The sequence below is a fragment of the Orbicella faveolata genome, unplaced genomic scaffold (assembly GCF_042242905.1).
Source record: "Orbicella faveolata isolate gen_17 unplaced genomic scaffold, um_ofav_v1 contig_47, whole genome shotgun sequence".
In the NCBI taxonomy this organism is placed as follows: Eukaryota; Metazoa; Cnidaria; class Anthozoa; order Scleractinia; family Merulinidae; genus Orbicella; species Orbicella faveolata.
In genome coordinates this window covers 13,685,530-13,712,500 of record NW_028301577.1, presented here as the reverse complement: position 1 = coordinate 13,712,500, position 26,971 = coordinate 13,685,530, and the positions used below count along the sequence as shown (strand labels likewise).

At 37.9% G+C, this 26,971-nt stretch overlaps 2 protein-coding genes across 3 annotated transcripts in view; one reads left to right on the top strand and one right to left on the bottom strand.

Moving 5' to 3' along the window:
- Positions 1-848: 848 nt before the first annotated feature.
- The window catches only part of LOC110054299 (TBC1 domain family member 10A-like), a 41,485-nt gene continuing 15,362 nt past the window's right edge, over positions 849-26,971 (top strand). The window contains exons 1-8 of one of the 2 annotated variants that reach the window (XM_089279175.1): positions 1,241-1,346; positions 9,812-9,934; positions 14,432-14,537; positions 16,153-16,260; positions 20,968-21,071; positions 22,613-22,679; positions 24,258-24,305; positions 25,069-25,134. In XM_089279175.1, the coding sequence (XP_089135301.1) occupies positions 9,891-9,934; positions 14,432-14,537; positions 16,153-16,260; positions 20,968-21,071; positions 22,613-22,679; positions 24,258-24,305; positions 25,069-25,134 (543 nt within the window). In that variant the 5' untranslated portion in view covers positions 1,241-1,346; positions 9,812-9,890. Of the gene's footprint in view, positions 1,347-9,811; positions 9,935-14,431; positions 14,538-16,152; positions 16,261-20,967; positions 21,072-22,612; positions 22,680-24,257; positions 24,306-25,068; positions 25,135-26,971 lie in introns of both variants that reach the window. The other variant, XM_020760683.2, reaches the window with a different exon arrangement.
- Positions 12,814-13,766, bottom strand: LOC149097246 (uncharacterized). The gene has a single exon (XM_089279176.1). It carries the CDS (start codon positions 13,683-13,685, stop codon positions 12,828-12,830), a length of 858 nt encoding a protein of 285 aa, XP_089135302.1. The 5' UTR covers positions 13,686-13,766; the 3' UTR covers positions 12,814-12,827.

Genomic DNA, 26,971 nt, shown 5'->3' with positions numbered 1-26,971 from the left:
CGAGAAATATGTGTTCTGAATTCAAGAACTCTGTCCAAATAGAAAAGCTGTGACTAACATTTCGCCGTTTATAGCAATATTTTGGGAAGCAAATTTAAACTCAAGGTCCAGTGTTTGTATTTACACAGGTTTCTCACGGTTAATTCGACTTGATAAAGGGAAATCTCATAAGCTGAGCTATTATCACGAAGAAAAGCAAAATATGAATTTGCGCTAAAGAAACTCAGAAATCGAAGGCATATGTTTTGTCTTTATTTTTAGCGACGACTTCAAGCTTCATGCATGACTAGTCACGCCACTCAATTTTGAGCCAATCACGAGTCCCATTATATAAAAAATACATTACAGTAATTTATGCATTAGGTTCGACACATGAGGAGAACGTCGTATGAATCGGCTGCCGCTCCATCGTCGCATATAGTGCGACAGACCCTGCCGAATTAAATGTTGTTTGCCGCACCAAACTTAACCTGCCGAACCAAACTGATTCAAACGCCGCTCTTTTGCCGTACTTAACTCATCAGTTAGGTTCGGCGCATGAATGGAGCGGCGTTTGGAACGGGTCTTAACGATCCCAATAGTGCACTCTGCACTAAAAGGAATACAATGGTGTCTCGAATATGTACAGGGTGGTTGCCAAAATCATTCTCCCGTCAATTCAACGCTTATCTGTCTTTCATAAACAATAATTGATTGTAAACCTGCGAGTTTCCAGAACCGCCCATAGGAATTTTATTGTAGGGTTGCTCAGAAATATCTCGTGTCCGTGTGACTTTGGTCACGTGGTCACGAGGCGACTTACATCACAGGCGCCTGGGGCGAGTCAAGCTCCACCCCCCGCCCGCGCTGGCGGCCAAAAAGCCTGGATACTGGAAAAGCTTACGGTGGAGGAATTTTTGCCGATTTTTGAAGATTTTGGAACCATAGATTGCGAATACTTCCTCCAAAACGACACACTTGAAGTTACACACGTCAGTGTGTTCTGTTTTCTGACCGTGAAAATCAGCGAAGTCTTTCGTGAACTTGGTTTTTGCTTTATGCGAAGGCTAGTCTGGACTAGCGCTATATTTCTACCGGAAATGTTTTCATGAACTGTACACTTCGTAACGCGCTTCCACTGAATTCGAAATGTGTTTTAACCCTCCAGTGAATGACATTGCAATAATTTGCTAATTTAGTTTGGTTGGAGAATTTCTTTATTTCCACATTGGAAACATGGAATTTTACGAGCCACGTTCGCAAAATGTGCAGCTGAATGGCGTCACACCAATAGACCCAGATGCCCAGAGCACTAATGGCCCCTCTGTGGATCGGTATGGTTTTGTAGGACAGCACAAACAAGCCTCGTAAGTTTATTCACAATGTTAGTTTACATTTTTTATATAACGACTTGAAGAAATGAGTCGAACCGCAGGTCACCTTTGTCCATTTTGGCGGTATATACTTCATGCTAGCATGCATATAGAGCACTTTATGTTTATACCATATATGGTATATCGTAATATGGCAGAAAGATCAACTCACATACACTTCCATACATTTGTATTCATTGACCCTCACCTTTATGCATTCGCCTTCACATTTATTCACTCTCCTTAACTTTTATTCACATGTATTCACTCATCCTCACTTGTACGCATTTTCTTTCACTTGTGTGCACTCTCCTTCACTTGCATACACTCACCTACACCTGTACGCACTTTCCTTCACTTGTATGCACTCACCTTCACTTGTACACACTCTTCTTCACTTGTATGCACTCACCTTCACTTGTACGAACTTTCTTTCACTTGTATGCACTCACCTACACCTGTATGCACTTTTCTCCACTTGTATGCACTCTCCTTCACTTGTATGCACTCAACTACACCTGTACGCACTTTCCTTCACTTGTATGCACTCCCCTTCACTTGTATGCACTCACCTACACCTGTACGCACTTTTCTTCACTTGTATGCACTCTCCTTCACTTGTATGCACTCAACTACACCTGTACACACTTTCCTTCACTTGTATGCACTCTCCTTCACTTGTATACACTCACCTACACCTGTACGTACTTTTCTTCACTTGTATGCACTCTCCTTCACTTGTATGCACTCACCTACACCTGTACGCACTTTCCTTCACTTGTATGCACTCTCCTTCACTTGTATGCACTCACCTACACCTGTACGCACTTTCCTTCACTTGTATGCACTCTCCTTCACTTGTATGCACTCACCTACATCTGTAGGCACTTTCCTTCACTTGCATGCACTCACCTTCACTTGTATACACTCTCCTTCACTTGTACGCACTTTCCTTCACTTGTATGCACTCACCTTCACTTCTACGCACTTTCCTTCACTTGTATACACTCACCTTCACTTGTATGCACTCACCTTCACTTCTACGCACTTTCCTTCACTTGTATGCACTCTCCTTCACTTCTGTGCACTCACGTTCACTTGTACGCATTTATCTTCATTTGTATGCACTCGATCACCTTCACTTGTATTCAGTCGCCTTCACTTGTATGCACTCACCTTCTCTTGTCTTCACTCACCTTCACTTTTACGCACTTATCTTCACTTGTACGCACTCATCTTCACTTGTATGCAATCGCCTTCCCTTGTATGCACTCACCTTCACTTGTATTCACTCACCTTCACTTGTATGCACTCACCTTCACTTGTACGCACCCACCTTCACTTGTATGCACTCACCTTCACTTATATGCACTTGCCTTCACTTGTATGCACTCACGTTCAATTGTACGAACATTCCTTCACTTGTACACACTCACCTTCACTTGTATGCACTCTCCTTCATGTGTACGCACTCACCTTCACTTGTATGCACTCACCTTCACTTGTACGCACTTTCCTTCACTTGTAAGCACTCACCTTCACTTGTACGCACTCACTTTCACTTGTATGCACTCACCTTCACTGCATGCACTCACCTTCACTTGTATTCACTCACCTTCACTTGTATTCACTCACCTTCACTTGTATGCACTAACCTTCACTTATAAAAAAATCCCTTTGAGTCAGCCACATTTTTATTATTGCTGCCCAGTTTGGGGTGGTATGAATAATCCATTAATTGAAAAACTTCACAAAATCGTGCTGCTAAGGTTATAACAAAGTCTAGTTATAAAGTCAGTTTTCTCATCATCTGGACTCACTTAGCTGGGAAAATTTGACAAAGCAGGGGAGTAGTGAAGGCAACTGCATACAAATGAAGGCGAGTGCATACAAGTGAAGGTGAGTGCATACAAGGGAAGGCGAGTACACACAAGGGAAGGTGAGTGCATACAAGTGAAGGCAAGTGCATACAAGTGAAGGCGAGTGCATACAAGTAAAGGCGAGTGCATACAAGTGAAGGCGAGTGCATACAAGTAAAGGCGAGTGCATACAAGTGAAGGCGAGTGCATACAAGCGAAGGCAAGTGCATACATGTGAAGGTAAGTGCATAAAAGTGAAGGTGAGTGCATACAAGTGAAGGTGAGTGAATACAACTGAACGTGAGTGAGCACAAGTGAAGGTGAGTGAATGCAAGTAAAGGCGAGTGCATACACAAGTGAAGGTGAGTGCATACAAGTGAAGGCAAGTGCATACAAGTGAAGGCGAGTGCATACAAGTGAAGGTGAGTGCATACAAGTGAAGGTGAGTGAATACAACTGAACGTGAGTGAGCACAAGTGAAGGTGAGTGAATGCAAGTAAAGGCGAGTGCATACACAAGTGAAGGTGAGTGCATACAAGTGAAGGCAAGTGCATACAAGTGAAGGCGAGTGCATACAAGTGGAGGCGAGTGAATACTAGTGAAGGTGAGTGTGTACAAGTGAAGGCGAGTGCATACAAGTGAAGGTGAGTGCGTACAAGTGAAGGTGGGTGCGTACAAGTGAAGGTGGGTGCGTACAAGTGAAGGTGAGTGCATACAAGTGACGGTGAGTGCGTACAAGTGAAGGTGAGTGCATACAAGTGAAGGTGATTGCATACAAGTGAAGGTGAGTGCATGCAAGTGAAGGTAAGTGCATACAAGTGACGGCGAGTGCATACAAGTAAAGGCGAGTGCATACAAGTGAAGGTAACTACATGCTAGTGAGTTTAAGTGCATACAAGTGAATGTGAGTGCACACAAGTGAAGGTGAGTGAATACAAGTGAATGTTGGTGCATACAAGTGAAGGTGAATGCATACAAGTGACAGCGAGTGCATACAAGTAAAGGCGAGTGCATACAAGTGAAGGTAACTACATGCTAGTGAGTTTAAGTGCATACAAGTGAACATGAGTGCGCACAAGTGAAGGTGAGTGAATACAAGTGAAGGTTGGTGTATACAAGTGAAGGCGAGTGCATACAAGTGAAGTCGAGTGCATACAAGTGAAGGTGAGTGAATACTAGTGAAGGTGAGTGTGTACAAGTGAAGGCAAGTGCATACAAGTGAAGGCGAGTGCATACAAGTGAAGGCGAGTGCATACAAGTGAAGGCGAGTACATACAAGTGAAGGCGAGTGCATACAAGGGAAGTCGAGTGCATACAAGTGAAGGTGAGTGAATACTAGTGAAGGTGAGTGCATACAAGTGAACGTGAGTGCGTACAAGTGAAGGTGAGTACATACAAGTGAGGATGCGTACGTACAAGTGAAGGTGGGTGCGTACAAGTGAAGGTGAGTGCATACAAGTGAAGTGAGTGCGTACAAGTGAAGGTGAGTACATAGAAGTGAACGTGAGTGCATACAAGTGAACGTGAGTACGTGCAAGTGAACGTGAGTACATACAAGTGAATGCGAGTGCATACAAGTGAACGTGAGTGTGTGCAAGTGAAGGTGAGTACTTACAAGTGAACGTGAGTGTGTACAAGTGAAGGTGAGTGCATACAAGTGAACGTGAGTGGATACAAGTGAAGGCGAGTGTGTACAAGTAAAGGCGAGTGCATACAAGTGAAGGTGTGTGCATACAATTTAAAGTGAGTGAATACAAGTGTAGGTGAGTGCATACAAGTGAAGGTGAGTGCATACAAGTGAAGGCGAGTGAATACAAATGAAGGCGAGTGAATAGAAGTGAAGGCGAGTGAATAGAAGTGAAGGTGAGTGGATACAAGTGAAGGCGAGTGTGTACAAGTAAAGGCGAGTGCATACAAGTGAAGGTGTGTGCATACAATTTAAAGTGAGTGAATACAAGTGTAGGTGAGTGCATACAAGTGAAGGTGAGTGCATACAAGTGAAGGCGAGTGAATACAAATGAAGGCGAGTGAATAGAAGTGAACGTGAGTGGATACAAGTGAAGGCGAGTGTGTACAAGTAAAGGCGAGTGCATACAAGTGAAGGTGTGTGCATACAATTTAAAGTGAGTGAATACAAGTGAAGGTGAATGCGTACAAGTGAAGGTGAGTGCATACAAGTGAAGGCGAGTGAATACAAATGAAGGCGAGTGAATAGAAGTGAAGGTGAGTGAATACAAGTGAAGGTGAATGTGTACAAGTGAAGGTGAGTGCATACAAGTGAAGGCGAGTGAATACAAATGAAGGCGAGTGAATAGAAGTGAAGGTGAGTGAATACAAGTGAAGGTGAATGTGTACAAGTGAAGGTGAGTGCATACAAGTGAAGGCGAGTGAATAGAAATGAACGCGAGTGAATAGAAGTGAAGGTGAGTGAATGCAAGTGAAGGTGAGTTCATAAAAGTGAAGGTGAATGCGTACAAGGGAAGGTGAGTGCATACAATTTAAAGTGAGTGAATACAAGTGAAGGTGAGTGCATACAAGTGAAGGTGAGTGAATAGAAATGGACGGAAGTGGATAGAAGTGAAGGTGAGTGTATACAAGTGAAGGTGGGTGCGTACAAGTGAAGGTGAGTGAATGCAAGTGAAGGTGAGTACATACAAGTGAAGGCGAGTGAATAGAAATGAACGTGAGTGAATAGAAATGAAGGTGAGTGAATACAAGTGAAGGTGGGTGCGTACAAGTGAAGGCGAGTGAATACAAGTGAAGGTGAGTGAATACAAGTGAAAATGAGTGCTTACAAGTGAAGTTGAGTGCATACACGTGAAGGTGAGTGCGTACAAGTGAAGGTGAGTGCATACAAGTGAAGGTGAATGCATTAATGTGAATGTCAGTGAATACAAATGTATGGAAGTGTGAGTTGATCTTTTTGCCATATTAGGATATACCATACATGGTATAAACATTAAGTGCTCTTTATGCATGCTAGCATGAAGTTCTTACCATTTTGGCCATTGGGGAGTTGGTGTCGGGGCGGGGGGTGGGGGTAGATGAAACATCATAATGTGCTCCTTAAGGACGATGCCTACTAGATGCAGAGGCCTTTGTCCATGGAAAAATATCGGAATGTGTTGGATACCATTATTTATGTATTCAAAGGGACATTGTTAAAATGTGTATTAAGAGTAAAAGTTTTAATTACTAAATGTATCACTATTTCTGATTGGTTGCAAAACAAAAGGGTCTTTGAGCCCCATTGTGATTGGTTACATGATTGGATATCTGACTTCCACTGCAATTCCACTGCAATTCCACTGCATGGCGGCTGCATAGCCTGCGTTGCAAGCATTCATGTAGAAAAACTTTTCTGCATTCTGGCTGCGTGTAAATTGGGACTGTGCTTAAATTGTAGCGGGAGCAGAACTTTGACAAAGCAGTGGAGGGGCAAGAGAGGGAATTCTTGCCCGCAAACCTCTCAATTTTGAAAAACACCCGCTAGTTTTCACAGTTGAGTTCATTTATCGATTGACAACTTTGTCACTACGCTAAAATCAAAATACTGCTACATGTATCTACATACTCATTTGGAGGGCAATAAGTCAAATGTTCAGATTAAGACCAGCTTTTCCTGTGGTTTAACTCTAACTGTTCATTAGCTTGCTGGTCATGTCATTCTTTTGCTACTAAAAAAATATTTAACCGTTGGATTGTAGAATCGCCCGGAAATATGAAGCCTTTGTTTGAAAATTGTCAGTGTGAGTAAATTCGCTTTTGCGGAGAAAACAACAACCAGTCGACGCATTCTAAAATTTGGTCCCATGTTTTCTGGACATGAAGAATGACTCTGTAGAGTTAAACGAGGTTGCCAAATACATGTAAGACTATCAAAGATTGGTTCTCCTTCCCTGGTTCCTGTTTGATCTCTGCGCTTGATCGATAATTAAAAGAGCAGCTGAAAGATTTTAAAAGCTTTCGCTGAATCCAGAGCATAATAGAGCCACCAAGTGTTTGCCCGCTAAAAGATGGTGTCTTCTGAGTAAAATCGAATATGTACCACCCACGTCAAGTCTAATAAATTTTCACTGAGGCCAGCACAATTTCATAAACTTTCTTTTTTTTGTATTTTATTGGTATTTATATAAGTTTACAAATAAGAGTGACAATAACAATTGAAATTACATTTGCAGATAAAAGAAAGAAAAACTAAATAAACTAACGTGAGTACAGATGGAAAAAAAACCGAGGAATACTATTACTAATAAGACTACTTTAGAGGAAAATACTAATACACCCAAAATACTTACTAACAATTTATATTAATGAATAAAAACTACGCTAATTTTTACTTTTTTTAGAAGAAACTACATAGACTAACGCTAGTATAGATGAAAAAGAAAACAAAACAAGAAATACTGTTACTAATAACACTACTTGTAAGGAAATACTAATATACCAAAAATACTTACTAATATATTAATAAAACTACGTCAATTGTTACATTTTTTAGGCTGCTGGCCTAAATACAATTATTTGTAATAAATTTCTTCCACTTGGCGTCATGAAATGTTCACTTGCCATTAGAATCGGAAATAACCGTTTCGATTTGATATACTGAGAAAACTTTTGCGAGAAAGATCTTTAATGACGGAGGAAATCCTTTATTTCGACAGGAGTAAATGTGTTGTTTTGCTAAGATCAACAGATGGTTGACAAGATAAAAGTCTACTTGTCTGTTCCAAAGTCCAAACATTTTGTCAACATCTGATAGTGCTTCGATTTTTATTTCTATTGTACTTAGCCAGTTAATGAGTTCTCTCCAGAAACTGTCGGAATATTCACATTTTATTAGTAGATGTTCGATAGACTCACTTTCTTTTTTGTAGAAAGTGCACAGAGGCGAAGGTACTAGGCCAATTTTGTGGAGAAACTTGTTTGTCGCTAAATATATATGTAATATCTTGTATTGGAATTCACGGGATCTAGAATCAATAGCTACTTTGAAGGGAATTTGATATACAGTAAACACCCGCGTATAAGAACCTAGAATTTTTGGGTTCAGGCTGAATGGGTTCTTATATTTTGGGGTAGTTTTTCCGAACTCAGGCTGATTAGGTTCTTAGTAGGTTCTTATTTGTAGGAGTTGTCATAGTGATACCATTCAGAGAGCTACTGTAGTACTAGTATGTCATAATGGTTGAACATTTGTATTTTAAACCGCAAAAATGCCAAGCCTTATTTTTTAAACAATAATAAATTCAGTATCATAGGCTACCATATTTACAGTTGTATTTGATAATAATGTAAATTGTTAACAGCAATATAAATATATAAATAAAAACACCAAAAATAAATGAAAACCCAATTTAGGGAATTAAAATTGAACCAATTTGAAAATAATCAAATACAATGTGAAACAAAATATTAATTTTCTTGCGTATTGAAATAAAGATGCATTGTACTGTACACAGAAAGAACAAACATTTTCTTTGGGTATCACTGTTACAGTTGGAATGAAAAAGACAAGCAGTAATGTGTATTTCACATGAGCAAAAGTCAGGGCACTCTACAGATTCAAGTCCCAAGGCTACACCAGTATAATTTTATACAGTATTCTATACTCTGTATTTAAAAGATTTTCAATTAAACAAATAATTTTCATGGTGTTTCTCAGAAATTTCACAATTTATATCAATTAAAATCCAGTATTTTGGCTACAAAATAAGAGTGTTTTTTTGTATAAGAACCTATTGTTCTTTGCCAGCCTAAATAGGTTCTTATATATTTGGGTATTAAAATGCCCAATTTCAGCCTGTAGGTTCTTAAATCACTAGGTTCTTATACGCGGGTGTTTACTGTATCTCTTCCCATTCCAGTGTCTCGCTGTATGTCTCTGTATACCTTAGCTGTGCAGTTGGTACACTCTTGTTCTTTGAGCGAACTTCGTTATAAATGCTCTTGGATATGACCTTATCCAAGTTTACATTGTGACCATTTAGGTGTAACTGTGCGTTACTGGAAAACGTAGAGTTTTTTGAAAAATTGTTGCAGGTTTTTAAATGTTGTCGCCACTGTGCAGGTAATGCGTCTATGATTGCCATTAGCTGAAACTTTTCTTTGGATGTAAGCGAAGAGCTTGTAATAATTTGAAACCCTGTGAATACTGCATTTTCTTTAGTCGTAAGATCCCCAAGTGTAATAATTCCTTTTCTATATAACTCTTCGTAGAAAATGGACCTACCTTGTATACAAATAAACTTGTTGTTCCAAATCACTGTATTGTGTATTTCTTGACAAAGTACTTGCTCAGTTATTCTACTCGCGCATGAATATTCTGCAAAACATCGCAGACATTCTTCATAATAAATGGGTAAATTAATAGGCAATTTCTTTAAGTCAAAAGCACAGCGCAGAAGTAGTTTCGACCCCACATTTTTTAGTTAATGGGAAAGAATAATCTTCCTATTACTTTGTTGATCATCGGCAAATTTCTTGCAACACATGATCCTTTGGCTTTTAATAATCGATTCTACATGGGGCGCTTTTAGTCCACCTTTTTCGATATCACTTACAAGTGATAAACGTTTGACTTTATCTTTTCCTTTCCAGATGAACTGGAAGAGTAATCTGTTGACTTCCATTACGGTATCTTTTTGCACACAAATTAAACTGGTTCTGTACATGAACAATGGTGTCACAAACGTCTTTACAATCTGAATTCTTCCTAGAATGGTAAGGTCCCTCCACTTCCACCTTTACAACTTTTCTTTAATGGATTTAAGAATTTCATCAAAATTTAACTTTTTTCTTTGACTTTCATTGTAAGTAAAGTAAACACCTAAAATTTTAACCGTGTCTTTAATTCAGATGTTTTTGGAGGAAATGACATCCATTGCTGCCAAGGAGACTTGATTACCCAAAAGCATACATTCAGTTTTTTCGGAGTTGATTTCAAGTCCAGAGCACTTACTAAACAAGTCAGTAGTGCAGAGAAGGGCTTCGAGAGATCTCCTGTTTCTTACAAAGGCTGTAACATCATCGGCAAACATTTCAAGTTTAATTTCTTCCTTATCGACTTGAATCCCTTGGATATTGTTATTTTCATGCACGGAGATAGTAAGAATTTCAAGACAGATAATAAACAAATACGCTGATAGGGGGTCACCTTGTCTAACACCTCTCCGTACTTTGAATGCGCCCGTCGAAAAACCATTATTCATAACTGAACTTGTTATATTTTGATAAAAAGTCCTAATCCAACGCACGAAGGAAGGGCCAAAGTTAAAAGTTAACAGCGTTTCAAACATAAAACTTCTGTTAAGTGAATCAAACGCTTTTTTAAAATCAATTGCTAGCATAAAGCCTTTGATCTTTTTCCGTTCAGTAAATTCTAAAATATCGTCAATACTTCTAACTGTGTCGAATATAGACTTTCCTTTAACATAAGCATTGCTTTTGATCCAATCTTTGCATCCACATTTATTAACGAGATTGGTCTCCAATTGGAAATATGTCTTCTGTCTTTTCCTTTCTTTTCTATCAAAGTTATAATTGCTTGCTTTTGTGAATTTGATAACTCACCGTAGTCAAAAGCACAATTTAGACTTTCTACCAGAAGATTACCCAGAACACCCCAGAATGTTTTATAAAATTCTACAGTAAGTCCATCATTTCCTGGTGATTTGTTTTCTTTAAAGGATTGTAGGCTTTTAAAACATTCTTCCACCCTTAGCTTTCCTTCACAAGTTGCTGCTCTATCTGGTGAGAGTTTAGGAATTGCAGAATGTTGAAAAAAGGAATCTGCAAATTCTGGTAGGTTACTCTCGAGACCGTATAAATCTGTGTAAAAATCTTCAATCTCATTCATAATTTTCTTTGGGTCTGAGCTTAAAGTTCCTTTTTTAGTAAAAACTTTATGGACACAACTTTTGGCCTTTTTATGAGATTCTAAGCTTAGAAAGTACTTATTATTTTTTTCACCCTTCTCGTACCAGGACGCTCTCGAACAAATAATAGCTCCTTTCAAAAGGTAATCAAAATGTGCATCGTACTTACTTTGAAGAATTTCAAACTGCTCAATATTTTCTGCTGACGGATCAGTAGAGCACTTTTCCTGGTACACTTTAAGAAGTGTTTCTATTTCTAGCAATTTGTCTTTTCTTAGCCATGCTTTCACTTTACTATATTTTATAGAAACTTGTCGGATTCTATATTTTATAAGATTCCAGAGCACTCTTTTGTCATTGACCTCTTTAAATTCCTCAATCCAAACGGGTACACTTTCACTAATAAGTTTTACATACTCATCATCCTTAGTCAAACTAGAGTTGAATTTCCAATGAGATGGACCATGCTTTTGTTCTTCTATGCCATTAAAAATTAATGTAATTGCTAAATGATCTGACTTTATAGAAGGTATAATTTTAACTTCTTCGACTTCGTCTTGGCAGGTGTCGCTAATCAGCCAAAAATCTAGTCTTCTTTGGATCAAAGGTTTGGTTTGCTTCCAAGTAAACAGCCTCTCTTTCGGATTTCTTACTCTCCAGATATCGATCCATTCCAGATCCAAACAGATTTCTTCAAGAATCTTAACCGATTCTTTTTTTGCTGGTGAACCACCCAAACAGTCCAGACTTGAATCAATAGTGACGTTGAAGTCACCTCCAATGATAACATTTTGTTCAGCGCTTGTTATGATGTCGTCCAATTTTTCATATAAATCTTTAAAGTAAGTATATTGATGACGTACCTTATTTGGTGCATAGATGTTGGCAAAGACATATTTAACTCCTTGCACAGATGCATTCAAAATTATAAATCTACCGTTTTGGTCACACTTGCAGGATTCTTCAAAATCTAAATCATTTCTAACAAGTGTTATAACGCTGCAACTGTGATTTGATCCATGCACGAAAAACATTTTCCCATTCCATTGGGTTCTCCAGATATTCTCGATTTCTACTGAACTGTACGTTTCTTGGAGGAAAATAATGTCTGCTTTTTGCTTATTTAACCAGATAGACAAAGCTTTCCTTTTTTCAAGCGAACGGATTCCACGTACGTTAAACAAAAGAAGTTTAAAATTTACGGTCTCCTTTTTGCTTGCCATTGTATAATTATTATTTGACTCAAAAGAGCTGTTTCCAAACTGGCTCCAAAAGAAAAGTCTATGTAGTATACATAGAAGCAATAACACGTACACTCACTAAATAGACATTTTTAACACATATTAAAACAAAAAACTAAACTAATTAGATGGTAAAAGGGTCTCAAGATTTGAACCTTGGTTTGGACCCTTGGGACTTTGGACTTATTCAGCTATTGTTATAAAAACAAAACAAAAATGTTAGGTGCTAATGAAAAAAACTTTGGCGAATTAAATGTTTTGGTGTTTCTTTCCGTTAAATTTTGGTATGCAAGAATTTTATCACAATTCTAATTACCATTTATATCGCAATATTAGCGGCACCAAAGCAAAGTTAAGACTTATAAATTGCCTATCAGTTGAGTGTTCTTATAGATAGAGATAGCCTAGCCTTATAAAGAGGTTTGGTGGTGCCTTAAACGATAAAAACCGATCATCAGCTTTACAAAATAAAATGGAAATAAAGTCAATCAAAGGTTTTTACTCAGGAGTAGTTGATTGCTCGCTTGGCAGCAAGTACTCTGGTAATGTGTCTACAGAATATTTACTACTATTTATAATTAGGCTTTTATCTCTGAGTAGTACCTTAGCAATGTTCAGTTGTTTAGCTTTCCTAAAGGCAGCACGTAATTTAGCTCGGTCTTTAGCAGATTCTGGAGAGAGATCCTTGTCGATAAATACAGTCGGGAAACAGGCGCTCTTCAGCAATTCCTTTCTCTTAAACCACACCAAATCGCAGTCCATACGCGATAGAAAACGGGCTAATATTGGTCGCGGGCGAGGTGGTCCCTGCATCTCTTCTTCATTCGATGTTGAAGGTGTTCGTGTGCCTACATTTGGCTTTCCTGTAGGATGAACCGCATGAAATTTGACATCTGAAGGCGCTCCGAGCTCGGTCAAAACTTGCCTCAGCTTCTGAAAACATTCTTTGTTCGTCTCATTTGGTTCTTCTGGGATATCATAAAAACGTAAATTTTCCCTTCTTGAGTAATCCTCCTGTTTTACCAGTCGACTCCTTAGGGTTTCGACCTTCTTCTCTAAAGTATCATTCTTTTTAGTGGTGCTGTCAAGTTGCTTTTTTAGTTCTTTGTTCTCTTCTTTGAGCAATCGAACTTCTTCCCATACGGCATTTAGAGATTTTGTTGTCTCGCCCAGTTCTTCTTTAACGGACTTGATATTGTCGTTTAGTTCAGTCTTTAAAGTTTCTATTTCATCGTAAGTCTTTGTAAATCCATTTTCAATGCGATTTTGGATGCTTAACAGCCTCTCAAGAATTTCGTCAGGCTCCCCGGTTGATGAACTTGAACCTCGTTGCCGCTTTTTTTCCTTTGGTGGCATCTTTAAAATCCAGGTCCAGCTACATCAGCCAAATATTTGTGTCGAAACAGTCCATCTAACCTTTTTGTTCACAGTGCATAGCCAAAAACTTCAGCTTACAAATCATTAAATCGCCATAGTTTGTGGAGCTATTAAAGCAGTGAGCTCGACGCCATGATGGTCAGCCCCAGTCCCTATTTCATAAACTTTCCTTCACGACATTGTGCAGGTCACACTCGAGTTATTCCTGGAATCATTCAAGCAAAGTTGATACACTTGTCAATCAAGATGACCATGCTGCACCAATCAGGAGCCTGTTCATGGGCGAACGAGTTTTTCAAAATGGAGGGGTTTGCAGGCAAGCATTCCCTCTCTCGCCCCAACACCCCTTGCTTTGTCAAATTTTTGTTCTCATTCCAATTTATGTGAGTTCAGAATGCGGAAAAGCTCTTTGTATGGGAATGCTTGCTACGCAGGCTAGCAGCTGCAGAGATATAACAGCCAATTTTCAGTAGTTATAACTCTATCTCCACAAGATTTTATTCACAAATCCTGAAAGAATACATCTGTAGTTGATGAAGTTGTGGGAATTCTCCTGGAATGTGTCTGTTTTAATGTTTATTCCCACACATTTGATCGCTGCTGAGGAAATAAAAGATTTTGATGTTTCACTAATTTTCAGCAAATTCTTTGTAGTGGAAAACCAGCCTTAACAGTAACTTCTTCTTTTAGCATTTTTGTTAATGGATTGTCTTCTCTTCATTTAGTGAGGCAAACAGTGATGTAGCTGCAGATGTTTACAGACATAGAGAGTTAAAGTGGGTTGAAATGCTACAAAACTGGGACAAGTGGATGGCAAAGAAATTTCCAAAGGTTGCTGTGTAACATTACAATAAATAATGCAATGCTTAAAGAATTACATGTAAGATTAATGCAAATTTGCTGTATTTATCAAGTATGTACATTTCTACTCAAGAAGAACATAGAAGGCAGTATTAGTCAAGTGTGAGCTTATCTAAGTATCTGCATGCACAATAATTTTAAGCCTTCTGAGATTATAGGATTGGCTGGCTGATGTTGTACTTTCTAGCAGCTCATTATTCCTGTGCATTTTAAGTGCTAGATTAATTAATTGTCAGGAGAAAGACAAGGTGAACATTTGAAGAACCATATGCATATCCGCTCTATGTCGAATTGTAGGCCTTTTTTCTTTTTTCTGGCTCTGATTTGCCTCAACCTTGGTAAATTGACTGGAAATTATATTTTGAACACTGACCTGGACTTTTTCACTCGTTTTCACATTTTTGGAAGAAAATCTGTTGGGGTCAAGATATCTTTCTCTCAAGCAAAGATTGCGGCGTCCTATGCCAATGTGATAGATAAAATAATGTAGTGTCTGTTTATAGTGTTCAAAGTCAAAATCAAATCCCTCAGAATCTCAGCTGGTTTCTCATACGTCAAAGGAAAACAGGAAATAGAGCGGGAATCTGGGAACCAAGTTGTTTACATTGGTTATTATGATGTGAAACACAGCACACGAGTTGGATTGAGTGCAAACAGAAAAGAGATATGATGCTTAACGTGCTCTTTTAAAATACCTTGCATGCCTGCATGGTGGTTGTATTGATTTGGGAATAAGAAGTTTGACTTATAAGAATGCCTGGTAGTTGTGCATTACCGTAAACTTCCGATAGTAATGACCCTCGTTACTTTTGGAATTAGCAGCCATTGGGGCTCGCTACTTTTGGGTGGTCGCTACTTTCAGAGAGCAAAAAATGTTATATAAAGTTGGTACAACAGAGCTTTTTTAACAAAAAAAAGATGGCAATTCAAACAAAATGAGGTATAATATGTCATTGTTCCAGTTTCATGTTACTAACATTGGGTGGCCTCTACATGTCTACACCGTGTTATCTGTTGTAGGCACAAGTTGTGCAAGTTTCTCCCGGAGTTCTTTTGTGAGCCATTTATTCACAGTCACTGTGATATCATAGAAACAAGGAATCTCTTTTCTTCCTCGTTAAGCTCCTTGCACCCACACACCTTCAGGTGCACTCCTGCTTTAACTGGACTACTGCATGGGGGAATCAGCCAATATTTCAATTTTTTTTGAAGCTGAAACGTTGCAGTTATTACCTACCTTCCTGTTGAAAATGACATGAAGAGTTTTAAATTTTAATGCGAAGAAAAGTTCATTTTCCTGTTCACTTGACTATTAACTGGAGACATAAATATACCGTTGGATTAAACAGTTGGTCTAGTCATATTTGGCGAGTAGGTGGAGTTGGCGTGGGGCAGGGCTTGCTACTTTTGGGAAGGTTGCTACTTTCGAGGGGGTCACTACTTTTGGGGGGTTGCCACTTTTGGGATTTACTAGAGGCAATGGGGGTCGTTACTATCGGAAGTTTATGGTAATTTAATTACCTTTGAAAACAACCATGACTGGGCATCCAATTTATTTGACCTCACTATTGAACATTACTCACAGGTGAAGGAAAGATGTCGCAAAGGTATTCCATCTTCTGTTCGTGGGCATGCATGGCAGAACTTATCAGGAAGTATGGAACTAAAGAATCAAAATAATGGAGTGTTTGAAGTAAGTTTTGATTTCCAGCCCTGCTTAAAGCCATCCATTTGCAAACAACTTGGCCTCAAATGATCAGTTACAGTATACATACATTATAAATTAAATAGCAATTAAGGTGATTCCTCAGAATTACATTGCACTTCTTTACTGCGCATCCTTAGTGCAGTGTAATTCGCCATCATCTTCTACTTTTTGAAAATTCCATTAAAGGATGGGTGGGTGGTGCCTGATAGTTCAAATCCCATATGGGTCTCTCTTTACATAACTTTTCCTATGACAAGTAAGCTACCAGAAAACAGTTACATTATTGAGAATAGAGTCCTTAAGTGTGACGTCACAAAAAAATAAATTGGAGAAATCATGGGATTTGGCACCATTTTCGAATAGAGTGTCCTTGAGAAAGGGTCCTTGTCAAAAATTACCTCCTAATTGTAATTTCCAGCCGAAATATAAAGGATGAAAATTTGGTACTGCCCCATATAAATCTCTCTAATTTTGAGTCAGTTCTAAACTGAAAGAACTGAAACAAATTTTGAAGGGTTTGTATGGGATGCTATCAAACTTTGATCCCTTATATCTCTATTGGGAATTGCAATTCTGAGCTAATTTTTGGGATGAGGGCATCTTTTAGGATACATGTACTCTATAAGAATATGACATCATATCCCATAATTTTAAAAATGTTATTTTTGTGACGTCATGGCTTTACGACTCTCTGTGTTACAGCTGAATTAGCATAACATTTATTGCATTGAATACAGACTTGTAAGACAAATATTTTATTTCAGTTTTAAAAGTTTTAAACTTTACTTCTGGTTTATCAAGAAAAATTTAACAGTTTTAAAATGCATAGTTACTTAACATTAGTAATGATCATACTTAGCACCCTCCTTCTAATAAGAGCTCTCTTTCTAATATGCCCTCTTAAAAAATGGACTGTCTCTAATAAATGCCCCCTCTCAGATGAGTGCCAAGTTGCCTTGAGCTATCAAAAGTAAATTAGCAACCTGGGTGCTGAACTGAATGGTTATGGAAATAGTGAATTTTACACCTTTTTAGTGGAAATCCTCCCAGTATATTTGCTTCGCTTATGAAGAATTAATTCATTTGATGACTTTTTGTGCAGACACGCCACAAAATATTTTATTTATTAGTGAAATACAAAAGTACTTGACTTTAACAGTTCAGTTCATACAGCAAACACACATTTCATACACTTCAATTTTATCATGCAACAGTCCCTCTCGTCAAGCACAATGGTATACTTATAATAATAAGGAGCATTAGTTAATAATGTTTTTATGCTCTGCGAAATGGAGTAATACTATTCTGCCATTTGCAAAAAAAAAAGAGAACAATTAAGACAAAACAAATGAGTGGTTCTGAATGGAAAATGCGAAGTTATCAAGCTCCTCTTAAGAGCAGCAATAAGGCCAACAACTACAATGCTGCATAATAATTAATAGGCGAATGACAAAGAGATCCACTTTCTTGTTCATGAAAAATAGTGAAGTGGATGTAAGCGCTCTCCAAAAGTATATAATATTTGTGCTATCCGAATGTGTGTTGTTGTCCATCTGTTCAGAATGCAAGCATTTTTAACACCAAAGTAATTCCTCTAGAAGAAAATGTTAATTTAAATAAGCAATATATTTGGTTGAAGTAGAGATATTTCCATACCTTAGATGAGAAAGTCCATTTTAAATTTGTCCTCAGTGTTGTAGCGCAATTTGTTTTACATGTATTTGAGAAGAACCTTTTGTTTAAATGATCTTCTTGCAACCCGACGGACCATATCATTGCTTCTAAGCCATTATTTCTGTCTTTACCATCGGTCGAGTCCTCATGATGCTTATTCCTTACCATTTTGAACTCTTTAAAGGAGTAGGTCACTCCAAAGACCGTGTATTTTTTTCCATCACCAATAAAAAGTTCACATTGAGTTGAGTTACTCACCGTTGTTTTAGCTTCTGAAGTGGATGCGATCCCAATGAAAAAGAAGTGAAAAGGTTGACACTGGGAGCCACCATTTTGAAAGGATCTTGAAGGCCAGGCTGCATATCCGTGACGTCATTCCGTCCGAGAATGTGTTTGTTCTTTTAAGCTTTAGTATGGCTGCGCTTGAAGCCAGAACGTGCTAGTGATTCCACGGATGATAATAATCAAGTTGAATGGAATGATCGATTGGAAAATGCTCTGTGGTGTACTTGTGAGAGATGTGCAACCATGCCAACGCAAAGAGAATGTGTTTGTTGCCGAGAACGGCCCGAGTGGGTCACCAAGATGGAAGGTACATTTTGCAGTGCAATTGCAATGGACGCAGTTAGTGGAAGAGGAGGTTTATTTTTAATTTTAAATTGCTCTCAGAATTGAACTGGTGGCTTAAATAAATCCCCAGTATAATGCTTTTGATTTAATTTGTCTCCGCGTTTATTTTACTGGTGGTTCAATGCGGAGGGAGTTCTGGCATCACAGAAACTGACGAGTTTTCAATGGTGTGTTTACATCGGGCGAATGCTTTCCACCTCACAAGTCTGTGTTTTTACTTATAAAATTTGGATACTTCTTGCCAGTGCTCATACGTGTTTGCCAGGTTTCTTTTCACTTATGGACTACGTGGACTCTTGTGAAATACACAGTGACTTTTACATGTAAGATGCGAAGTGAAATCGACGTCTTTGACTTGAGAAATGTGAAATTGACGACATTCCTTATCATTACTTGAGATTTTTTGTGAGAATTGTAATTTGTATTGTTGGAAAGCTAAGCATATGTAGTATGTTTTGGATAGAAGAAAAAAGTATATGCAACTTTTACATGCGTAAACATTAGCTGATGAAGGAAAATTCACTCTGCTAATGTGTTTATCCATATCGCATATGTCGTGTTTACTCGCCTCATTACTTGACAAAGCATGCGGTAAAATTAAAGCTTCATTTTTTACCGTAGATTTGCTTTCAATAGCAACTATAATTCCTAAAAATGATGTGAATGCAAAAAAACTGTCCTTAATTAATGATGAATCGTGTTGATAAAATTGAAAACAAATTGTAACATGTTTCATACAAAATATTATTTACATGTGGATATCAGATTTCGCTATAGCAGGACTTGTTATCGGTAATTTTCGATATGTAGATAGGACTGACGTACAGTTAACTACTTCTTCCGATGTATTCCAAATCAAATCAGACAGCATTTAAAAATTTGTAAGTAGTATACCTCATCCCTGGCTGTCAAGGCCGATTATTAAAGACGCTCTGATTTTGGCCTACACAAGAGATTTATAAAGCGAAAAAATACTTTTTCAATAAAAGAAAACCGTATGGGGTTAGTCTGACTTGTACTTTTAAAGAAATCTGCAGGGCATTTGAAGTTCCCATGGTACCCTAAGAAATTTAATAAATCACTTCCAAAAAACGCATGCAGTCGCTATGCATCAATAAACATGAAAACACGAAAACCCTAGCGCCAGTCCACGAAATATAATGAATTAAAAGCTTGCAACATGGAAGCTTTTTTTATAAATACTGGTAAGACTGGTAAATGAAGAAAAGAATTTAATTCAGCCATTTTCCCTGTTTTTATAGAAAAAAAAGCGGCGAACTGATTATACATGAAACTGACCAGTGATTCACGCTATTTTAGCATCTTTTTCTTGAAAATGTATTGCCTGAAGGGTCGAAAATTTTTGGCGACTAAAATACTTGTGCTGGCGACTAAACCTGAAAACTTAGGGGCCAACTGGCCCCAAGTTTTTTCTTGAAATTCGAGCCCTGTAGTCCAGTGAGGAGCTTCAATTTCTTGCGCAGAAATAATATTTACCCAGTCAAGTCAACGACAGTTCTGCCGGGCAAAAATATTTTTAAAAATTAAAAGTATAACTGATAGCTACCTCTTTTTGTTCCTTGCGATGCGCTGTTCGCTTGCAGTATGTGCCTTTACAAGGGCCTTCCGTTGAAAAATTGTTGGAAAGCATTTTTCTTCAATGACCTCCTTCTTGAGCTTTGCGGCACCAATTCGGACGGAATGACGTCATGGATATGCAGCCTGGCCTTCAAGATCCTTTCAAAATGGTGGCTCCCGGTGTTGAACTTTTCACTTCTTTTTCATTGGGATCGCATCCACTTCAGAAGCTAAAACAATGGTGAGTAACTCAACTCAATGTGAACTTTTTATTGGTGATGGAAAAAAATACACGGTTTTTGGAGTGACCTACTCCTTTAAAGGTGTGTTTTGGTTCTAAGTTCTGAATTTTACCATAGAGTAGATTCCACGACACATGTTAGCCATGTTTCTATTGGAAATAACTTTCTAAATATATAATTATACAAATGCACAAACACATAACTACTAAAGAAATCTCTGGGGAGTGGGAAAGAGGCAATTTCTTAGTATTTTCAAAGGGCCACTTGCCTCACCTACCGTGTGAGGGAGTTCATTTGCTCCCTTACCCATACTTACAAGAAGTTAACAGATTTCTTTTCTGGTCTTTTGGTATGTTGTCATATTGTGTCTAATTGACATCTGAGGGTCACGCTTTCGATCAGGAACTAGTATTTTGCTCATTTGAAGTATCTTTCCCAATATTCTTACCCCAATAGTCCTCCATCCTATTGAATTTGCATGAAAAAGCACACTGTATATAAATTTACAGAGTTAAGGACTTTGATATGAGACAGAAAAATAAAAGTTTGATTAATATAAATTTTGCAGACACTTGTGGAGAGAGAATCCCCAGATTGGGAGAAAATAATTGAAAAGGACCTGAGTAGAACCTTTCCATTTCATGAGCTGTTTTCTGAAAAGAATGGCCCAGGGTGAGTGATGTAATAATTACAGAACTGTGCAAAAGTAATAGAAACGAGGATCATTGAATATCATGCTTTGTTGTTGTGATATTTCGCCGATATCTTGGTGATGAATGAACAAGAAATTGGTGCTTCCTTGCAGTATCTTACCAATATATCTTACAAAATGTTGCTGTTGTCTTGCATTTGACAAAAATTTCCAAATGGAGGCCCTTTGTGCTTGCTCTCAAGTGATTTATAGGGTATGTAGATTTGGCAGATTTTTGTGAAATTTTTCCAAAACAATCTAGGGATAATAGAGAGGTTAAGCATGACGTTTACGGCAAATGGCAAATGACAAAAATGAAACTTTTGTTGTCTCTCTTCAGCTGTGTGTACAGTAGAGTGAAATTATTTGTATTTGCAATGAATAGTAGGAGACGTTATTCCATTTTTGTGTGCTTTATTCACGGATTAGAAGAAAAGAACTGAAAATCAGAAGTTGTCTTTGCCGTTTGCCGTCTGCCGTTAACGTCATGCTTAACCTCTCTATTAACTAACAAAACGGTGTCACTTTTTTTGGACATTTTAAATATTTTTCCTGTGGTATCCATCTATGTAACACATCTCACTTATACATGTATTTAGCTACTCCATCTTTAGATGTGGATATCTAGACAACCAATCAGATTATTGAAAAAGCCTGACACAGTGTTGTTGATTAATACAGGTCTGGTGGATAATACTGTACAGCCATCTTGCTAATGCGGTAACATTCAATACCCATTGCAATGAATTCAATAGAAGAACGCTTGGTTGTTTCATGGTATACTGGCTCCTGACACTTCCTAAAGAAAAAATTGCTTAAATTGGATTTTTATCATATACTAAATTTATTACATTGTAATAGCAGCTTGCTCTAACAGTCACCTATACCTATGCAAGATAGAAAAAGTTGATTTCCTCAAACTTTGTGAGGGAGAACTTTTAAACTATGCAGTGATTGCCTGCAGGTAATTAAATGGTACTGATTTTGTGCTCCAAATTGCAGGAAAATGCATCTCTGCAAGTGTAGGATTTCAGAATTTTCCTGGGGACATGGCTGCCCCTAGTTAAGCAAGGCCCTCTGGGCATTGCACTTTTTGTGCCCAGTTGTCATGCGCTGATGCCCGCCTGCTCAAAAACGTATTGAAACGCCTGTTAATTGTACATGTGAATAGCATTCCATTATGAATTGGTACAAAAATGGCTTGAGATTATGGGAATTACAAATGACATGTTATTGATTTCCGAAATTAATGATGATGTAATGGCTTGCAATATGTGATTTGAGCTACTTTAGCATCAAGATTAAAACAGGATTTGAACCTGTGACAATTATAATACTTCAATGGGTTCAATTGCATTGTACCCCAGGATGGTAGAGTGAATGTTTAAAAGACATACATTTATTATATGACAGGCAGTGAAGCTCAGAACTTATCTGACTCTGACTGATGGCTTTGTTTTAGATTATGGTGGATAATGGTAGATAGGCAAGCATCATGATTTTGGATAACATTGTTTTGTAGGCAGAGGGATTTGTTTAACATCTTGAAAGCATACGCAATATATGACCCTGAAACAGGTTACTGTCAGGTGAGAATGAAAGTCATTAAGTTTAAGATCATATCATTTGTAAATGATAGACTTTATTGACATCACAATTCACTTGAAACCAAATTTCTTATTAGTGTATCTTCAGTGTAACTATCAATATTGGCAAAGAAGGGCTGTCATTAAGTTTGGAGTCACCCATAGCCTTGATCTTCACCCCTGTAACAAACCTGTTACTTTTTGAGTGAATTGTACCAACTATAGGCAAGTTCCCCCATAACATCAAGGGCCCATCAAACATACTCAGCAGGTGTTAGGGGTTACAGCCCTTACGAAATTCCTGGGCATCTCAGCTATAATATACACTTTGATTGGCTGCACCATATGTTTCTTGAGGAAACAGCAAGCAGAGGCTATAACGTTGCTTAACTTTTTTGACACACAATTATTATACCACAGCTGGGAGAGATATTTAAGGTGGCTCAAAACAGGCATGATAAGACACAACTTTTGGCTAAGTTAAAAAGAATTCTTTTCATAGGGTTCAGGCCACCTTAAAGTTTTGAAAATTTAAGGTGGCTCTGAGCGCTATGTATAGAATTTTTGAACTTTGCCAAAGGTTGCGTCTTATCATGCTTATCAAATTTTGAGAATGTCAAAAAATTTCATTGTGCCGTTTTTGAATTATAAGATCCTAAAGCTGTAACTAAGGGTGTTTTTAGCAGGTCATATTGTTGCTATGGAAACTTATTGTATAATGATAACAATGTGTTCACCAGTGATTGGGTAGTTTTTGATACCATGATTGTAGCATCAAGTGATAAAGAGTGGTTATAACGGCCCATCAAAATCTAACTGCTGTAAACTGTGTTTAGCCACCTTAAGCTCCTTGAATAAAATTGTTTCTTTTGCAAACACTACTTTTCCTTGCTTTCGTAGACCTGAAATGCACACAGGAGAAGCATGAGGCCATATGGTTAGGAGGGGGTTTTTTCTTGTACTATCAATCCAGACATTTTTGTCATATGGGCACTGCTGCCTGATAGTGGCCCTCCACAGAAAAACACTATCATGTGATCAATTTAAGCCATTAAAAGTCACAAGTACATGTAGACATTTGGGAGAACAAGAAAAGCTCTGGAAGCATCATTCACATGCAAGTAGTGTTTCCACAGTTTTTCTGAGTTCTCTCAAACTTTTACTTCTCGATTATCCAAACATAAATTTTCTGCTGATGTGGTCATTTTGTTAACAGCTCGTGTCAGTTGAGTGTTTCTATAGAGTTATAAATGTACCATTTTTGTTCAAGCTTTCTGATAGGGTGTTTACCAATAATGGCTTCCAGTACTGAAAATGTGCCTTGAAACTAGGGGGTGGGTAGGAGGGTGTGGCTAATAAGGAAGAGGTGACTAAATTGATAAATTGTAGTGGCATTGCATTATATTTATTTTTAATCTCCTGGCAAACGCATTGGAATAACAGGAGACAGTGTAAGCAGTTATTTTTAATCACTTCACCAGGCTGTAGTCCTATTGATCCAATTTACTGAAACTTGCTCAAGAACTTCACACTTTTCATTTGTAACAGCTCATTTTCTATAGGCTTTGATTTTTTATACAGGCAATGGCTCCAGTGGTAGCAGTCCTACTAATGCACATGACAGCAGAGGTGAGCTTTCATTGCATTTTGTGGTCTTACAGTATTGAACAACATCTCTTTTGGGGCCAAGGTTGTTCAGTTTCCCTGAAAAATTAAAAACACCTTCATTTTTAAAGAATGATGAGAGATAAAAACATGGTCAGTTTTGATGTCATGAGATCTCAATGTGGAGAGTTTGACATGTGCTTTCTTCTAAGACTTTAATATTTCTGGTGGGCATCAAGTTTCTTAGTGCAAAATTGCCATGCTTTATTTTAAGAATATTTCATTTTGTGAGGACTGAGTACACACAAACAACAGGGCCAAAAAACAATTCAACTGGTGAACTAAAGTGGATGCCCTCTGTCTCTTCTGGGATGGAAAGGAATAAGTTATAAGTCATTTTTAAGGGCCTTGAAGGGATTATTCATTATGATCATTAGTGATAAATTCATCATGATTTAATTTTCATTGGTTAATGACCCCATTTAGGAAATTTGTATTTTGCTCCAACTTTCCCTCACTATCCATCAAAGTTGATAAAGCTAAAATAACTTCATGCAGTTTTATTATAAACTGGTGATAACTTTGCTCACTATTCTTGGACTGTACTTGGAGTGAAGCTTTTGTTAGGATCTTACGCATGTTTGTCAGCAACTACAATTTTAGAAACATTTGAACACCATCATATTTCTAACACTTTAGAACTTTGCAGTTTGTATGGGATTCTTAATTTATAAATAACCCTCCAAAATGGAATTGAATAAAATTTACCTTGTCTTTTATTCTGCAGGAAGCTTTCTGGTGTTTTGTGATGATTTGTGATAGGTACATTCCTGGATATTACAGCCCCAAATTAGTGAGTCCAAAACACACATTTTAAAAAGTAATGGATGCATGCATATTTACACATAATTTGTGCATTGTACATTTTAAACAATTATTAAGTAATGTAATTAATAATGGTGTACAGGTCTTTCCTTTATGCTGTTCATGGACATAATTGATCAGAAGCCTTTTGTCCTTAGGATGGGTGGATTAAATTAGCCTTGATGTATAAGCCAATGTAACAACATGACTTTGACGCTGAAATAAAGCCAAAATATTACTGCAATCTTTTTGCATTGTAAAACACCAAAACTTGCTTTTCAGAGATGTTAACAATCCTCAGACTTGTCTTGTTTATGTTACTAGCTTGATATATAATCTTATGAAATATGACCTACAGGTTAAAAACATAGTTCAATGGCATCAAAATTGCCTCTGCTTACAGAAGATCCATTTTTCAAGTTGAGTGGCTTGTAGCCACTCTGATCTATGTTTGTAAGGTCTCAATAACAAAACTCCAAACCAGAGATATTAGTATACAGTAGTAGCATATACATACATGTACATGTATTTTCCATGTAAATTTGCAATTTTTATGTTTGTAATATTTATTACCAGGGCCCCTCTGGCCGTGATGCTGATTATGGCCACCCTGGCTAAGTAAAGTTTTATTTTACTTTACTGGATAAAAAAAACTAATAACTGACCACTGTGAACAAAATGGCTGCCAAAGCGGTGAATTGTTTGTAATGGAGTCGAGCAATAGCTCTCAAGTTAAAGACTACAGTACCAATCAGGAGAAACCTAACAGGGAACGCTTGACCGAACGCATTCTGTTTCCGTTCCACACGCGTTCCCATTCCCGTTCTGTATCCGTTCCGTATCCATTCTGTATCCGTTCCGTATCCGTTCTGTATCTGTTCCGTTCCCGTTCTGTATCCGTTCTGTGCTGTTCTGTTCCCGTTCTGTTAGCGTTCCATCAGTAAGCATTCTCGGAACTCGTTCAAAGGAACAAGATTTCCGAGAACTCGTTTACAAGGTTTGATTGGCGACACTCATTTGCATTTCATAAAATGGGTTAAAACTGTCGCCTTTGTGCGAGAATAGGGACAGTAAACTTAAATTTTTGTGGTGAAAATATGAGTCCAGTTACTCTAGAAATACGGGAAGATGGTATTGTAACTTCAAGGCCAGTTTATATTAAGTCTTCTTTCCAAAACGATACGAAGCGACCAGCAATCTGTGTGATTGCCCCAGGAAAGGAAGAAGTAAACCAGCTTGCAAGCACTTTTAACACCATCGACAAAAAAATGCAAACAAAAGACGAACTTTTGGCTCTTGTATTTACACGAATACTTTTAGTGAGATTTAACATTGAAGTATTGGCGAAAACTGTTTGGCGAATGCGGTAGAAACTTGACTGGAGGACGCGAGCGGTGCAAAGTACTGACAAAAAGCCGAAGCGAGCATTTTGTGATACTTTTACTGACGTTATTTTCACAGGCGAATTTTCAGTAAAGACTGAACGTTATCCTCGCCGATCCTTCTGCAAAGGTGGTGAACAACGCCATAATAAAGGTCAACCAAAACATCGATGTTTTGTTTTGTTCCTCTTCACGAGGAAGCCTTTCAATCCCAGTCTCACTCGACTCGTCCATCCACTTCCTCATTTGGACATAAAGTTCAGCTTGTTGACAATAACAAAATGGACACGATGGACTCGAAATGGACGAGAAGATGCAGGGAAGATGCCTGATTAGTGCATGTAAAAACAAATTAAAAAAGGGCATAAGATGATTTGTTCTGTCATTTTCTCAAGATCACCGGGCTGGACAAAAATTGAACGAACATGTATTTAAAGTTACATC